General features: G+C 45.5%; 1 protein-coding gene and 1 long non-coding RNA gene across 5 annotated transcripts in view; one reads left to right on the top strand and one right to left on the bottom strand.

Annotated features, from left to right (window-relative positions):
- Positions 1 to 2210, top strand: part of PACSIN3 (protein kinase C and casein kinase substrate in neurons 3) — a 21529-nt gene extending 19319 nt beyond the window's left edge. For all 4 annotated transcript variants that reach the window (XM_064424805.1, XM_064424802.1, XM_064424804.1 and 1 more), the window contains 2 exons: positions 145 to 305; positions 1878 to 2210. In XM_064424805.1, coding sequence (XP_064280875.1) covers positions 145 to 305; positions 1878 to 1993 — 277 coding nt within the window. In that variant the 3' untranslated portion in view covers positions 1994 to 2210. The remainder of the gene's footprint in view (positions 1 to 144; positions 306 to 1877) is intronic.
- Positions 1 to 12006, bottom strand: part of LOC135303256 (uncharacterized) — an 18042-nt gene extending 6036 nt beyond the window's left edge. The window contains exons 1-2 of the long non-coding RNA XR_010364715.1: positions 11872 to 12006; positions 7111 to 7210 (exon numbers count right to left, since the gene is read on the bottom strand). This is a non-coding gene — a long non-coding RNA (uncharacterized LOC135303256). The remainder of the gene's footprint in view (positions 1 to 7110; positions 7211 to 11871) is intronic.

The raw sequence follows: 12006 nt of genomic DNA, 5'->3' as shown, positions 1-12006 counted from the left end.
GCTTGACTTTTGGGCCTCTTGCACCCTGTCCTACAGCAGAGCAGTCTCAGGGGGAGTCAGGGTGGTGCATGATTCAGGAGGAGGTTGGTGAAAAATCAATCTGCTAACAACCATCTTGTCCCCTCTCACCTTCCCCACACACAGTGGAGGGAAGGAGGACATCTCGGAGTGGTCAGATGAGGACACTCCCAAGAAGTGCCTGGATGCCAACGGGCATGAGGAAGACCTGCAGGTACCAGGTGTGCGGGTACGAGCGCTCTATGATTACACAGGACAGGAGGCTGACGAGCTGAGCTTTAAAGCAGGTACAGAAGCACTAATCTCTTACTAACCTTCCACTGGCCTCACTTGGGCTCACTGAATGATTGAAACACTCTTTAAGAATTGGATGTCCACTTGAAAACTGACCTTTATTCTTCCCTTGGTCTGACCACTGCCAGCTCCTTTGAGGTGGATGACACAGTGGGAAATCCAGTTTGTTTTTTTTTCTAGACCAAAAGGTAGTGATGGTGCATGGCAAGAGACTGTCTAAGCCTTGGTCAGAGTGCAGGGAGAGCAGACCCCTGCCTTTTCTTAGGGCATTTATTGTGTCTTGAACTTTATTAGATGTTTCTCCCTTGCACCATTGATATAAAAATTACATGGGTGTTCTGGATTTTCTTTTCAAATAATATGAAGATAGGTATTTTGGGAGAAGCTCACCTGACTGACATGTACTACTGAAGGCAGAGGTCAGCTGGCAAAAAACAGCTATGCAAACTGTTGCTCAAAATGGGTATCTCAAGAGTGGAGATCCTGGCTTGCAGCAGAGGATTGAGCACTGGAGCAAACAGACCTGTCCCCTTTTCTTCCTTTAGTTAAATTTAAATTTGCCTTTGCCCTCCTCTCATCTTCAGGTGGACATTGTGATCTTGGGAGTGTGTCTATCTTGCTTGTTTTGAGTTTTACATGGTATCTCTGTGCTATAGCTGTCCAAAACACACCCACTGGAAGTCACTGAAGTCCTTCAGTAGCAGGGCCTTGTGCCTGAGGCCAATATTTGTGCTGCAGTGTTACCATACTATTAAACTTCCTAACACTAACTTGCTTTAAAATATCCTGCAATATGGGTGCTCTAGACTTGACTTTGTTCTTTCTTTGCATTCAGCAGATGAAATGGGGTATGACTTGTTAGCTGTAGTCATCTCCTTTTTGAATCTGCTCTGAGCAACACATACCATTAAGGCTTCAGCTTAACAGCAGTGACTTTCTGAGCCTCTGCCAATGTGGGATGTCCTATTGATGCAGTCAGACCTTCCTCTGGCAGAAGTATGACCTTCTACTGGTCGAGGAGGGGATCTTTCTGCCCTTCCCAAAGTAGATGTGGGGATGTTAAAAGTCTTTACTGGTCATAGTATGAGAAATCAGTTGATCTCATGCCTTACTGGCCTAACCAGACACTCCATCATGGAATAGGCATTTTGGGTCCTAACAGCCAGAGCTTAGCAGCTTCTTGTATTTCCTTCCCACTTGCACATCAGAGGAGCCACTAAGAAAAAAGTGTCTCAGGTCTGTCTGATCACTTTGGTTTGTAAGAATGTTCCTTAGGGAGAGAAAATCAGGCAGAACTACAGGGCACAAAAGATTTCTGATACTGAATAGAAGAAGCAATGGTCTATTTAAGTTCCTTGGCTGAGGTGATAGTACTGACTACAAATACTGAAGAGATCAGTGATTCTGGCTTTGATTAAACTGCATTATGATAAGGGTGTTGATAAGGGGAGAAGAGTGTCATGATTGAGACTAATAGTCTTGTTTTTTATCAAGTTATCCTAGGTGGGCAAAATGTCATGCTGCCTTTCTCAATGCTGCCTCCTAATGACTGTTCTTACTTTTAGGTGAAGAACTAATGAAGATTAGTGAGGAAGATGAGCAGGGCTGGTGCAAGGGCCGACTTCTCACTGGTCAAGTTGGACTGTATCCTGCTAATTATGTTGAGAAGGTTGGATCATGATTGCTGCTGTCCCACCAGTGCCTCACAGCCATACCAGCATCTCCTGCAGAGGCCACTGGGTCACTCCTGGCCCCAACCCACCTTTGCAGTATATCCAGCAGCTTCTGGACTTTAAAGGCACATATTCCATGTAACTAATGCTTCATTTTAAACATCTAGATCTGTAGGGGTTTTCTAAAAAATAAACAAGGATGAATAAAGACTTTTCTGAGCACTACAGTAGTGTAGGAGTGCAGAAAGAAACAGATCCTTTTGACTTGCACTCAGTGAAAGGAGGTAAGGGTTTTCAGGGAGCTCTGTAAAAGAGAGAAAGCATCCTTCCTTGACTTCAGTGCACATGCATCCATAGTACATTGGGTGTTGAGGTCTGCCCTGCCTCCAGGCTTCCTGTTCAATGAATTTTTGATATGCAGGGTAATAGGGAACTTCTACTATTGTTTCCCCTTTTTAGCTCCATCAAGCTGACTGGCAGAAAGCTCTTTATTCTCCCCTGTATTTTATAAGTTTTCAGTATCCCTCACCAGCAAGCTTGTTGGCTTCCCTGATATGGCAGCTGGTAAAAGTTACACAGCTACAACCTGAACATCCCTTTTACTGCCCTCATTTTTATTGGGATAACCCCAGGAATGAGTGATAGTATAGCTGAGGCACAGGAGAAAGAAGCTTCTGTCTTGCATGGTGTGGGTGTTCAGGCTAATGAGTTCTGAACAGACCTGTTGTGCAGCAAGTTGCAGTTGACTGAATGCTCCCTGAGCTAAAGTGGACTTTGACACATGCTGAAGGCTGGTTTTAAGAAAATGACAGCTATGTTCCAGTGCTGTTCTGCTTAGGATTCCTAAATTCACTTGTGTATGTTGGGGTTTTTAATGCATCTAGATTATTTTGGCTACACCTCTGTTCAAGAGCACTTAGTGCACAGCAGAGATCCTCTTTTTTCCTTTCCAATATCTTCTTGACGTACACAGGGCAATAAGTGCACTCCCTGCTTTGCCAAAGACCCCTGCACTGTGATGAGGGTTGCACTGCTGGCTAGCACAAATTACCTATAGAGGGGTAACTCCCCTTTTTGTCCTGAATTGCTGCAAGTGCACTTATGACCAGTTGTTAAGTGCCATTCAGCAGGGAGGATGTGTCCAACATCTTTATCACCTGTGCTCATGCCTTTGAAAGCCTGTGAGGCTGCTGGGAAGACCTGGCATCCTGATCCTAGTGCTCTGCATATTCCAGCATAGGGACTGATTAGCCCAGGAGTTGGAGGGAACAAAAAACTGGAAAAGCTCCCATTGCCAGAGGTACAAAGGCAAACAAGCAGTTGCTTAAAAATGGCTTACTTAGTATATCTGCTTGAAACTGCTGCTGAAATGCATTTTGAGTTTGTGGTAACCTTCTGTAGTGACATTCTTATTCTGGCCTAGCAAGTGTGAGTGACCTGGCGCAGTCAGACTCGCAAAATTCAGTCGAGCCTCCACCAACCACTTGGGGTGAACTGCTTCGGAGCTTCTTGGAAAAAGGGTGCTACACACATAAGAAAGGCTGAAGTCATGGGGGAACATCGGGATTAAATGACCAGTATTGTGTTAACAGCAGCTAGTAAACCAAAATGTAGACTGAAACAGAGGAGGGAATAGATATTCAAACACTGTTAATTAACGAAGATTAAAGTATCACAAATATCTCATTGCAACAGAAATTAACCTTTTACAGCATACTGGATGCCTTGAAATGTAGTCTGCCATGGACAAAGAGATGGGAGACTAATGTTTAGTGCTTTTGTGAGACCACAGAAACTTACAGTTGGAAGGTTTTGCTTGAAATACCCCTATCAATGTACTTCATGAATGGGAAAGAGGGGTGCAAACCAAAAGAAAAAGGCTAAAGCATTTTGCTTAGAGTCCATTATGTTATTTCTCAATAACAGGGAAAGTATTTCCAAAAGGCAATTAAATATCTAAGCAACAGACATTAAAAATGCCTGGATTTAGCTATGAATTTAATTAGTATTCTAGGTTCAGTATGTGAAGATGCCTCTAAGCTTATGCCATGTAATTAGAGGTGTTGGTGTATAAGCACTTGGACTTATTTAAAGATCCAGTCTGCTTTCAGTTCTGTGTCCCAGGTAAAAATATAATTAGTGTTGTGCAGTTATTGCAAGTGTTCCACTTGCTGACCCACGCTGGAATGATTTATTGCTCCTTTGTCCTAGCACACGTGAATGTGAAGAGAGTCATGCCTGTCAGGCTTCTGAGAGAACTGAGATTAAAACAGCACTAAAATGATCTGAGATATCCTATAAACAATATTGAAGTTTCCTTGATTAACCTGCATATTTCAAACCCTAATGCTAGACTTTCATGCAAGGTCAAAAAATGATAGAATGGAGCTACAGAGGATGACATGGAAAATTAACTTTCAACTCCTATTTGAGTTCTAGTCAGGCTGTAATTAGGGATGGAGGTAGGAGTGGCCATAACATGCTAAAGGACAGAAATGTCCAGTGAACAGAACTTCTGATTACTGTACAAACAACCTGAAATTCCACAGGACAAAGTCTGAACAGACTTGTTTGTCCTAGGAAAACATGACCACCTGATTATAGTGGGCTGCTTGAAGGTTTCCAGAACTTGTGACATATTGTATCTTATGTGAACAAGTTCCCTAAGGACTGTTTGCACATCAGAAATTCCTGCCAAGAGCTGAAGTAATGGACAGCAGACAATACACTGAGAATGAAAAATTGTTTGGCTGGACTATACCTCAGAAACATGCATGGCACTTAGTCCTGGCTACCCAAAACCATCTGGATTAGTAAAAGCCTGTGTAGTAAAGATGTAGCTGGAGGGAAGGAGGAAAAACAACCCCACACCAACCCACATTTAATGATCTTATATTAAAGTAATAGCTTTGCCTGGATACTTGGTTTTCCACAGAAGCAAATGAGGTTTTGTTAACCACAAAGGTTCTAGTTGAAACTTCCATGCCATGCCAAAAGTTTTGTGTGTGAACAGAGACATGTACACAGAAACTAATTGCTGTGCCTGAATTCCAGAAGGCCAGTGAAGCCTGTTTTTCCTCCCATGGTTTTTGTAAAAAAAATACAAATGCACCTCTGTGCCTGATGGGCAACACAGTGAATAATTATCTAGTCATGTTTTATTTTTTAATAAAGCCATTCCTTGTGGAAAGCACATACACCTGTGGTTAGCAGATAATTCATTTGGTTCTGGCATCTTCCTGGAAAAGAATTTTGGAACTAACATGCAAAGCTTGGATTTCCTGTTGATGAATTTTGTAGGAAGAGGAAGTTAAAGATTATCTATGACAGATCACACCCATTTCCCCAAAGTAGCAGCTGAGCTTGCCTAACCCTGTAATGGTTTTGCCCTGTAGGCAGAATCTGGGTCACAGAGCCCACAGGCCAGCTGTGCTGTGGAATGGCAGCTGAGTTGTGGTTAGCCTCTAGCTCTGAGTGGCACTCCCACAGCCCTGCCTGGAGCTTGGGGCCATTGCTGCTTCAGTTTACTTTCCATCCCACTTCCCATCCCCTGTGTCCTTGTGGCTGTTTTGCTTGGCACTAAGCACTGAGGCAGGTGCAAGTATGTGGCAATCCTGCAAAGAGACCAGTCAGTGCTGTTAAAAACTGTCCTGCTGCTCCTGCTCTGTTTGCAGGTCCAGCCCAAGGCCACAGCTGTGAGGCTGTGCAGCTCAGCTCTGTCATCCCCTGCAGGCTCCCCCCACTGCAGTGCAGGCTCTGTGTGAACTGGAGCTGCCTTGGTTGCATTCGTGAGCTGCTGGCATTATGCTTAGGGACAGCAGACTGCTGAAATCCCTTCTGCTTGTGAAGAAAGCTGGTGTTTCAGTCAAAATGGGCTTGAACACTCCACTTAGACCCATAGGTGATCATTTCTAGGGTAACTCGACTGAGACCAGCTACTGACAGATCATGGGGCTGAATGTGAGACAAACCAGTGCCACAAACCCCATCTTGACCCATAGAAATGTGGTTGGAAAATACCCACTGCAGGCTGGCAGCAAAGGTTGTGCAAAATAAACAGTAGTAAGGTAGCATGATAGAAGGTGAAGTGTCTTCAAAGGGACCTTGCACCAAAACAACCCAAAATCAAAAAAGGAGAAACAAAAAACTTGTAACCATGTGATGAAGCACTGCCCAGGTCCAGGCTACAAGGAGCTGACAAACTCAGGGCTGCCTGGGAGTGAGACTTTACCAAGCTAACCAAGCTACCTAGGTTCTTAGCAGATCAAAGAGGCTTAATATGAGATGATGAACAAATCCTTGCTGAAAGGGAGGGGAAGGGGGGGTGGGTGGGTGAAGTAGGTTCTGTAACTGGAAGAAACTGGTTAGTTATCTTTAGAACATCTTGACTAAGCAACATGGCTCCAGTGAACTTTTCTAAATGAAATTTCAGGCCAAATCACCTCAGCTGCTTTCAGCATATCCATTTTTTTACCATGTCCTCCTGTTTTTCATCATTCAGTAACTCTGCAGAGTTCTCTGGTTTGTCAGTCTCTCAGCTTAAGGCAATTACAGCTGCAGCTTGAGACACCTCAACAGGCAGTGTAGTGCTACTCAACACTTCTTCCCCCTTAGTGTGGGAGTCCATAAGCTCTCCTCTTCAGTTGCAGCAATTTCACTGGGTCCTAATTACACATCCTGTGGTCCCTTCCTCCCTGCATTTCCTTTCTGTCCAAGCAGCTGGAAGTCTTCTTCCAGGTCCTCCACTCTCCCCCTTTGACTTCACTACCTCCTTCCTGAGTCTATTGTTCCTGCTTCCAGCAGGAGGCTGACACCCAAACACAGTCACTGCCCCCAGCTGTAACCACAGTAGCCCTTTCTCTCAAATTCTCTTCAGGGCTTCACCACGGTGCCAGACGGTTCCTAAGGAATGCTGTGTCCATAATTCTATGGATGTTTGTTTCACCAGTGGCTCTGCATCCCTTCTACACATTGCAGCCCCCCAATGGAGCTGAAGTACTGCTACCTACTCCCCCTGCACCCAAATCCTTCAGTCCTAGTGACCTGTTAGACAGTGGTGAAAATCTTTCTACTCTGAAAATCCTTTGTTTTCAAAAGAGCTTTCTCATTTTGCCTTGCTTATTACCTTGTCTTCTGGTCAGCTCTGCCTGCCTTTCTTTCATGGGTCACTGTCTTCTGCTTAAGCCACTCTCCCTATGCTCATAGGGGCTGCAGGCAACTAGTTCCTGTAATAGAGGGATTCCGTTTAGTTAGAAAACTCCTGAGTGGGTGATCTGCAGGGAAGAGAGATTACACACGTACTGGAAAATTTGGAAGAGTCATGTCTGATGGGTGGACGGCCCTGCTGGTTCTGACCTCAGGCAAGTTAATGCCTGTGCTGTCAACTGCCCCTGAAAGAAGGGAGCTCAGGATCTACTCATTTCTCACTTTTTCCCATTGCTGCTATGTGGTGTGATGTGTGTATCTTGCCTCACTTGAGTGATTGTCCCCTGCCAAACAGCCTGCTTCCAGCAGGGACACCTGTAACATCTCCAAACAGACCACCACAGCAAGATCTAAAACTAGTCCTCAGATCCAGGAAATGCCAGGTCACATCAGCTGGCACACCCCTACTCTGGGGTATATCTAAAGCTTCCCAGGTCCAAATCACCTGCCAGGCCAGAGGTGATATTACCACACATTTGCAAATCAACATTTAATTGTAATATTGGAAATGGAGTAACAAAACCCTGAAGATACACATGTATAAACACACAGAGATGCACTTAACAACTACTCAGGAGCAGCACACTCCTCCCTGGCTCTACACTCCCATCAGCCTTTCCATCAAACTGCAGCAGTTTTGTCTGGCAGCCCAGCAAGGCTGCCTGGCACAGCTGAAAGGGACAGTCCTCTCTTCTCCTAGCCTAGACTTCCGAGCCCTTGCCTTACTTATCCAGCACTTGCACAAGCCCAAGAAGAGCTCAGCAATGCAATGAGAATCGCTGTTTGAGCAGGGCTCAGGACACAACTCAGCCCACAGCTGCCACTTCCCACAGTGGGTGCAAGTGACAGCACGTGCAGCAGGACCAGCCTTTTAGCTGCAACACAGCCCCAAATCAGAGAAGCCATCCATGACTACACTTCTCAGTGTTACCCATCTGTTGTGTTCCTTAAGTTATGTGTTCCTTCAACCTTTGCTGGCTTTTCTCCAAACCTCAACATTTGCAAGACTGCAGTAAAATTGTGTGAGTTGTAAACTTTGTTCACTGTACACATACAGCATTAGCTCCTTATCTTAGATCTTGCTGGAAGCATTGCATGGAGCCAGTGAGTGACATGACTGCCTGTCTTGGTGCTATACTTTTTCCTAGGAAGGCAGCTACTAATTACACCCTGTCCAGCACACTGGCAGCCTGCTCAGCCACAACCCTCAGCCAGCTGCTTCCCTTGCATCAACCCAAGTGAATACATGGCAGGGCACTTTGCTGACTTGACAGAAACCTAACCTAATCCAAGGAAAAGTTTTCCATATGATCCCTGAAACCACAGATAATTAGGAGCATCCTCTTACACACTGTCCCTTTCAGCTGGGAAGGAGCATACCTGCTGAGAACCTGTCCCTTGTTGTAGTGAGAAGGAGAATGCTTTCTACTCAATCTTCCTCTCCTCCATTCATGGCTATCTTTGCTCCTTCCACTACTGAAAATAGCCAGGCTGCCCTGAAACACTGAGCAGAGATTTCTCCCAGAGTTACTGGCTATCCCCAAGGGAAATCATGTGGATTGGTTAGTGTCTGTGAACTGCTTAGTAAGAGAGGACGAAAAAAAAATTGTAAAAAATCATTTGTGTTAGGAATTGCTGCTTTGCCCAAGGCATCATTGTAGATTTCTGGTAGTCCAAAACACAACACTGTGAATCATGGGGAACTAGATTTCCCTGTTACTTCTTGGGTAGTTTACTCAATTTGCCAGCTCCTTTCCCAAAACTTCTCATTCAGCAAGTGTGAGAGGCCAATGGGTCTGAACAGGAGAGGAAGACTCAGCCACCTCATGTCTCTCCTGCACAGTCCTCTCACCCATGTTCTTTGCTGGGCAGTGAGAAAAAAGCAAGGTCCCCTTTTTCCCTCTACCACCCTGCTTTTGGACAGACTCACAGAGAAGCACTTTTTACCTTTGGCTGAGATCTGAAAGTGCAGGGCATGTTTTATCCCCATCACAGCACTTCCCTCCTGAATCTCTCCAGGTCTTTCACAGTAACCTCATGCCCTCAGCTAACCAGACTTCTGTATTGAAAATGTGTCCCTGGTGGTATGGCAGACTCCCAAGATCATGCCTGGCCATCATCATTTGCTTTCCTTTGCTGTCTTGGATAATGCTGGGAACTATCTTTTCTTGGCAAAGGTGGATAACAGAGGGTGATCTCTGATTTAGAAGGCTACATCAGAGTCTGGTGTCACAGCAGTCAGGAGGAAAGAGGTAGAGACAGTTGGGATGTAGATGGATAGGGAAGCTGAGAGCCAAAGAGCAGGCTGTCAGCTTGGCACTCAGAAATTCAGCACTAAAGCACATGAGATGCAAAAGAAACAGATGCAGGAAATAGCAAGAACAGTGCAGTGACAGCACTCATTCACAGGGAACAGTCAGCAGCAGGAGGTCTTTCCTGTACTGACAAAGGCAACAAAAAACTGATTATTTCTCAGACCAGCAGCATGCTCTCCCTGCTGCTTTTACGCCAAACTGATGGACAGGATCAGCAGCCTTGCCAGGATCTGGAGCAACCAGCATGGGTTTGAAGGCCTGCAAGAGACCCTGCTGAGGTAGAGAAGCAGAAGCAACCCTGCTGTAGCAGGCACTCCTAGGACACAATGCAGTGAACAGAAACCCTGCTTCCTCCATGGAGGAGAGGAGCTGGCACTGTAGCTCCCCATGTCTCCTAGCACAGACCACCAGAGACAAAGTGTGACACTGACCTACTGGCCTCTGAGGCTGCCTTGGCTCCTCCTGAGCATTGCCATTTCTCCCTGTCATGATTTAACCCTGCATCCAAGCATTACACAGCTCACTCCACCCACCCCACACCACCCACTGGGATGGGGAAGAGAATTGGAAAAAGATCAAATTGGTGGGTGGAGATAAGAACAGTTTAATAAATGAAATAAAGTAAAATATAATAATAATAGGAAAAAAGGAATTAAACCCAAGAAAAACAAGTAATGCACAACACAATTGCTCACTCCCTGCTGACTGATGCCCATCCCATTCTCAAACACAAGAAAGAAACAAGCAGAGAAGGGGAGCAGCACCACATAACTGATGAGAGGGCAGGAGCAAACAGCTCAGGTTGAGGCAGCTCCAGCCAACATGAACACAAACACTCCCAATGCACTCTCATCATCTGAACTGCCTCCTCTGCACAAGATGCAGCTTACACAAGCTGGCACCAGAGACTCCCTCTCCTGCCCTTCTGTGGCTTCACCTGTCAGGGCCTGAATGCACTAACAGACCTTCACTGTCCAGAGCAGCCTCAGCTGTGGCTCTGCCCAAAGCCCCCTGCCCACAGGGCTTGGGCAGGGTGTGTTTGCATTTAGGCTCAGCTCAGAGTTCCCAGGCCCTGTCTGAGCTACATTAGAGGACTGCTTTGTTGATCTTTACCTGTAGGCTGGTTCATCAGCCTGACCTCAGGCTTGCCTTGCCTTATCACCACAAACACACCTGGCAACCACTGGGCCTGATCCTGATCCTGACCCAGTTTGACTGCAAGCAACCTCATCACCATGAGCTTGTCCAGCTATCTTAATCCAGATGCTATGCCAGGCCTGCCCAGCTCTCTGTGGTCAGGTACTGTGGGAATGGGCCCTGGCTGCTGGCCTCAGGAACAGCCCCTCACAGCTCTCCTTGTCCTAGCGTGCAGCCAGCCCTTACTGCACCCTGACATCAGCTCTCCTGGTATGACTGCCAGGACAGCTGCACCATGAATGGCATCAGGGAACTCAACCTGTTTAAAAATAGCTGTGAGGAAAATGCCATCAGTTACTTTTACCTGCATTGCTTCCCCAGCACGTGTGTGTGTAATCCCAGAAATGGCATATAGGCACCATTAAGGTAATAGAATAAAAGCAACAGAAACCAGGGAGTACTGCAGACAAGACTGCTGCCAAGAATGAGCTCTGTCAGGCTAGATCAGGCTTCACTATCCAGCTCAGAAACTCATCTCACAGCAGCTTCAATCAGATGTGTCAGCCAGAAGCCTCTCATCTTACTGCATGTGCCCTCCATATCAGGTCTCACTGTGATCACAGTTGGAGCTTTGCTGATTCCCAGAACACCAGACCCTGCTAAACCTGCAAGGGTTCTTCTGCAGGGCTTTTTTTTTTTTCCCTTTGAAAACTCTGTTGCTCCTGATTGCATCTCTATGTCCCAATACTTTATGAAACTTCCTAAGACCATGGGTCCTAGGTTCCCATTGCAAGGGATTCTATTGTCTACCTTAACATCTGTGGAAATGAGTGAAGAAAGCCTTTAAGTCTATACTGAAAGATGTCTTGTCCAGATATTAGTACATTTATTTAAGAGTTTCTTTTAGTGACAAGATGGTGTTGCAGAGCAACCTGTTTTCAGAGGTAAGGAAATCCCAATGCATTCCATCTCTGTACTCTGTAGTACCATGCTACTGATTAACTTTTGTTGTTGTTCTCATCCTCCTGAACTTTTTTTTTTTTTGTGCTAAAGCATGAAGTGGACTATGTGCCATTGACTTCTAGCTCACAGCACAACCATATTTTTCTATTTTTCTTGCATTGTAACTGAATGACTTTCTAGCCAATACCCCACTGTTTCTAGGCAGGTAACAAAGCAGTGTTAAGGGCCCTGACATAATTTTTGCTCTGAAATAACAACTTCCCTACCTTGATTACTGCCTCATGATGCCATGATGCCTTGATTACTGCATAGTAAGTAACAGCTTCTTGAGAGGTCTCCCCTGATTAAATCAGGGCTATGAAGATGGAGAAGAGTCTGAAGGGGAAGCCATACCAGGTGTG

The sequence above is a fragment of the Passer domesticus genome, chromosome 6 (genome assembly GCF_036417665.1).
Source record: "Passer domesticus isolate bPasDom1 chromosome 6, bPasDom1.hap1, whole genome shotgun sequence".
Classification (NCBI taxonomy): domain Eukaryota; kingdom Metazoa; phylum Chordata; class Aves; order Passeriformes; family Passeridae; genus Passer; species Passer domesticus.
The sequence above is the reverse complement of the archived record's forward strand: the minus strand, read 5'-3'. Positions and strand labels throughout refer to the sequence as shown.